The 5,610-nt window shown below is 42.4% G+C and overlaps 1 protein-coding gene across 1 annotated transcript in view; it reads right to left on the reverse strand.

The window, feature by feature from the left end:
* The window catches only part of LOC108788644 (palmitoleoyl-protein carboxylesterase notum2-like), a 32,794-nt gene extending 27,472 nt beyond the window's left edge, over positions 1–5,322 (reverse strand). Inside the window, exons 1-3 of the mRNA XM_018558463.1 lie at positions 5,018–5,322; positions 4,888–4,940; positions 3,279–3,374 (exon numbers count right to left, since the gene is read on the reverse strand). Coding sequence (XP_018413965.1) covers positions 3,279–3,374; positions 4,888–4,940; positions 5,018–5,322 — 454 coding nt within the window. The remainder of the gene's footprint in view (positions 1–3,278; positions 3,375–4,887; positions 4,941–5,017) is intronic.
* Between the last annotated feature and the right edge of the window lie 288 nt (positions 5,323–5,610).

The following is a 5,610-nucleotide window of genomic DNA, read 5'->3' on the forward strand; positions in this document are numbered from 1 at the left end:
TGATCTGTCTGCATGTGGCTGGAGCCAGTCCTCAGCAGCAGGCTGTCGGCCGGCCGTTCGGCCAGCTTCGACTTTCACCTGGATGTGATTTACATCACTTCCTGTTCATGTTTTCCTCAATGGGGAGAAGCACTCACTACAGAGGCGAAAGCCTGCTATTGGTTATTGCAATTAGAACTATCCAATAGCAGGCTAAGGATGACTCGGCCGCAAATTTACGAAGAGGAGCGGGCGGCTAAGAAGAAAAAGGAGGCGGGGCAATGGCAGGACGGTATGCGCGGAACGATAAAGACGGTGGCAGCGGCGACACGGAGCACGGGCAAGATGAAGGACAGGAGGGAAGAACCGAAAGGGGGTGGGGTCTATTCTCCCCGCTAGTGCCGGCTGCAGAGGTCTGTGTACCCTCGGGAGTTCAGAGGTACACAGACTGCTACAGCCAGCACCAGCGGGGGGAGACGAATAGAGAAGATCAACAGAAAGGAAGGGGCTGGAGACAGGGATGGGGGGGCATTGAGGGTGAGCAGGCCGGGATCAGAAGCTGAGTTATTTTAGTTAATAACTGTCATCTGCGGCTTGTGAGCCGCTGATGACAGCTATTATTTGAAAGGTGACAGTCAGGGCTGAGCTTATAGCAGAACTGTATATTCTGGGATATTTGCGATTTGCGGTTGGGGGAGTCAGTTTGCGCTGAATTCGGTAAGTTTCCGCTGTCTAGAAGAGTCATATGACATTTTTGTGAAGGTTTTCTGCAGTGGCGACTCTAGGAATAATATATAGGGGGGAGCACATAAGATACCACAGTCAAAACTGGGGGGGGGGGGGCACTAATAGATGCCACCAATAAATCATACCACTGAAAAAAACTAAATAAGTCTGTACTGTATAAATAAGATTAGAAATATGAGAGTAATGCGGTATGCAATGATACCTTGTTATTGTACTAACATACTAACCCCTCATCTATCCACTACATATCTAAGCCTGTACAGGCTCCCAGGTGGACTAGATGGGCTGTGTGGGCTCTCAGGTGGGCTGCAGGCTCATCATCAGACTGCTAAAACACTTACCTTACCACTCAAGCGACTCTGCTCCACTCCCTGTTCGTTCTTTGGTAAAGGCCGCAACAGACCAAGCTCCCCCTCCTGAAAACTCCCCTTCCTGCATGTACAGAATGTACCAAGTTATAGGGAAGATGGGCCGGGAACCTACTAAGTGCTGTACTGCACTTATTACCAACAGCAAAAACAGTGGCGGACCTAAGGAACAGACTGGCCCCCCAACCCCCCCGGCAGTCTCTGCATCAGAGGAGCTTACATACGAACGTCCCCCCACAGTCTCACACTACTATTAATATTATTATACATTAATATAGCTCTGACATATACTACAGAGATGTACAGAGAACACTGAGCCAGCCACATCAATCTCTGTACAGAGGAGCTTACATTCAAATGCAGGATGGCACCGGCTGTACTACAAATCACAGCAATATGTTATACAGCAATGCATAACTGTATATGAATTGTACTTTGCAACGCACTGGCCTCTGGACATGAGGAATGACTGGACTCTAGACTTAGGTACGCACTGGGCTCAGGACCCACCTGAGATCCTGCAGAGCCCACCTCAGATCCCACACATACCTGAGATGCCACGCAGTCCACCTGAGAGTGACCGTAGATCCTGCACAGCCCATCTGAGACTCCCTGTGGTGGGCTCTGCAGGGTCTCAGGTGGGCTGGTCAGGGTCCCTTTCCCTGTACCTCCGTCCCTGCTCCTCTTACCTGCTGCTGGGGTCTGGCCTCCTCCGCCGCTGGACCAGCGCTGCAGGGAACCAGCCGGAAGTGACGGAATTGGATATCTTCGTTGGAGATCAGAACACCGGCAGCCAGTGGCGGACCTAAGGAACAAAGGGCCCTGGTGCAAGATTTTTTTTCAAGGCCCATACTGGCCAACTGACCACCTGACAGCCCTCACTGGCCACCAAAAAGCCCACACTGGCCACCTGAGAGCAGAAAAACAAGCTCAGGGCTCCCCCTGATTCTGCAATATGTTGACTTGTATAATAAGTTCATTATATATTACAGTGTAATAATAATAGAAATAAAGTGCACAATAAATGCACTTGAAACATCCCAAAACCATCTCCCCCTCGCTCCCTTGACATCCCCCCCCTCGCTTCGTGGAAAAAATGTGTCAGCTAAACTGGTTCCTGATTCCAAAAAGGATGTGGACCACTGCTATAGAGGACTCCCAGCAATACTTTATACGGCAATGCAGAATGGCTTCGGCTATAGAGGACTACAACTCACAAAAATACTTTATACGGCAATGCAGAATTACTTTAGCTATAGGGGACTACAACTCCCAGCAAAACATTATACGGCAATGCAGAATGGCTTCGGCTACAGAGGACAACTCTCAGCTCAACTCTCGTATTCTTTATACGGCAATGCATAAAGACACCGGCTATAGAGGACTACAACTCCCAGCAATACCCCCCCTTGCCACCCTCTAGCGACGCCACTGGTTTTCTGATGTCTCACGAAAATGACATATATTAACAGGGCTTAGGCTGCATTGATGCATGAGGCGCAAATAAGGAGGAGAAAATGTCATTTATTGAGATAGGACAGAAAAATAGCGCAAGTGCTTTGATAAATTCCCCCCATTATATTTTCCCTTTCAGTTTAGGTTCACATGGGCTGGGATACAGAAGAACATTCCACATACATTATGCCAGGCTCCCTTTTACCAACATTGTGAATGCTTAGGCAAAGTAACTGAAATAAAAAGAATGGTGTGGCACAAACATTGCAATGATACATGAAGCAATGCCTAGCAAATGTGGAAGTCTATACTAAATCATTCTGCCCAGTTGGATACCTGCATCATAAAAACAATGTAAACCTACACAAAGTCTAATTTTTATTAGCAGCATGCAGTTATGAAAAGTGAATACAGTTAAATAGATAAAATACATTTATTCAGGTAGAGATTCTAAGCAAAAAAACATGTTATTTTTAAACCTGTTCAAAATGAAAGACATTGAACATTTGCATTGTTTCTTGATTTTACATGTTCTTTCCGTTATGCAGCAAATTATATTGAAAACTTAAAAATGCACAACAATACTATTGATATAGATTAAAAGGCAAACACTTACTTTTATAATACTGACTAATGAGCCAAAGTATCAGTTACAAAAAATGTGCATTACATCTTACTTGATTATAGAACGATGACTGACTTACAATTTAGTAGCCAATGGTAACTTACCTTTCCTGGTCTTTGGCCAGTTTGAGGAACTCATTAACCGTTTGGCACTTTTATATCTGATATCACAAGTTTCTTTACTGTAACAACACCATCCCCCTGTTTATAGAGAAAGTACAAACTTAATTTATTGCAACATATAATACATTAATCTGTAAAAGGAAATCTCTCTCGTATTTATTGTTAACCTTGAATATTGCCTCTAAAGCTAGAAAAACATTCACATCTCCCCTTGCAATATTACAACCTGGGTTTGCTCCTCTGTGAATTATTTCCTGCTGTGTGATTGGCTTACTGCTTTTTCCAGAACTCTGCACTAAGATACAGGCTAAACTACAGGCATCAACTGCAATAGGAGGATTGGAGGGATATTAAGTCTCAACCATGCCTAAAAGGATACAGATACTGCCTCTTTTTCGTAATACAACACCAAGACTTTTCGGTGAATATAATAAAGGTAGACTCTCCCAATTAGAAATCAGCTTGAGAAAGGATACTGTACGCTTAAATCTCAGCAATGGGGCTACCTCCACACAGCAAGGGTTAAGTGCTCATTTTGGTACATGGGCTGGAATACAGGAGATATACTCACCCGCTCCTCGGTCCTGCAGCAATAAGTGCTCACCTCTCTCCCCCCCCCCTTAATGCCTCCAGACTGAAGAATTAAAAAAAAATTCTAGGTAGGTTTAGACCTGCTCATTTGTGACATGCCACGTCAAAGCTGGGCAGATTTTAACCATACTCCATTCTGAACCATCATCCTGCTATGCATGTTATTAAAATAGAGAACAGTAGACACCCTAAGACAATGACTTATCTAGAGGGATCATGTTATATCTATTGTACTACAGGACACTGCACTGAAAGCACTTAGATACACTTGATGCCACTGACTGGGAATACAAACTTCCTATCATACTGTAGATTACAGTATATTACTAAGTATAATAGGGGATGATTCATATATACCATGTTTATTCACATTACATACACATTTTTGAGAAGGGTAGGACGATATCCTTAAAATGAACCTTAACGAACCCCTGTCACTAACCTAAAAAAATTGCAGGTAAAGCACAGAAAAGTCAAACATTTTAAATGCTAACTCACAGTGTCTTTGTATTGATTTACAATGTGCCTCTGAGTTTGCTAGGGAATCAACACACATCACACACAGAAAATGTAAATTCTTTAGCACAGCCTTCTCCCTCCATGCACATGATAGCCCTCTCCTGTTCTCGGAGTGTATTATTGCTGTCAGTGCTGGCCCAGCTCTCCCACCCCTCACCTCCCTACATAACATTTTTAGTAGTAGCTGGGGAGAATCAAAAGGAAATACTATAGAATGTCACTTGAGTGATAGATTAAAGCTTGCTAGGGGCTGCTGACATCACATCACAAGGCACCCAGCAGCAGTATAACAAATGCACATATAATCTCATAGAAAGATTGTTGTTGAAATAAATGGTCTGGCGGCAGTGTCTATGTTTAATTAGCTTTTACCACCACCTATGTTTTTTTTTTAATTCCTTGTTTCATTAACGTATTATTTTTAATTACATAATTTTTATTCCAGCCTGCAGAATCCTGCATATGCCATTTCCTTAAGTACCTTCTAGAAATATAATCCATCGTTTGTTTGCTTTGGCTTCTCGGATGTAGTACCTACAAATAACCAAAATACAGCCATAAGAATCACGTAGTTGTTCTGTCTTGCATTAATGGTCTCTAGATAGTCTTACCCTGCAGTTGTGCCATCATTACAAGTCACTTGTTTGTTCTTCAGAAGATGAAGCTTCATATCTTCTGAGGATTTGTGCTCACGTGGAGGCGTCAACAAGGGACCTCTTGTTGAGATTGTTAGATGTTCCAGTATAGAAATGTTAGATGAAGTTATTGATTGGATGGGAAGAGGGTATTCTTCAATGCCTTGCTGAGGAACTTGTCTATCTTGAGATGAAGTCTTCAACATTTTATTAGTTCTTTTGCTCTGAGACTTTACTTGGAATAGGTAAAGTAATATTACAAAGGACTCTGTGAGCTTCATAGCTGCTTGTACTTGACCTTATATCAATTTCTTGTCTCAAGTATTCAACATATAGTGCCAGAGAGATAATTAAGTTGTGTAAGGATGTTCTGTTGGGATTAATAATAAATACTATTTAATATCAATAATACTTGTCATATGTATATAGATTTCCACTAATGGTGTTATATAGTTAATTGCCTCTTATAATATAATTAGGCACTGTGTGTCATAAAGGCCCACTACTTTAACAAAAAATGGTATTCCAGTTACTGCTTGCTGTTAATACATGTAATATTTATATATATA

Source organism: Nanorana parkeri, unplaced genomic scaffold, assembly GCF_000935625.1.
Source record: "Nanorana parkeri isolate BGI_ZX_2015 unplaced genomic scaffold, ASM93562v1 scaffold341, whole genome shotgun sequence".
In the NCBI taxonomy this organism is placed as follows: domain Eukaryota; kingdom Metazoa; phylum Chordata; class Amphibia; order Anura; family Dicroglossidae; genus Nanorana; species Nanorana parkeri.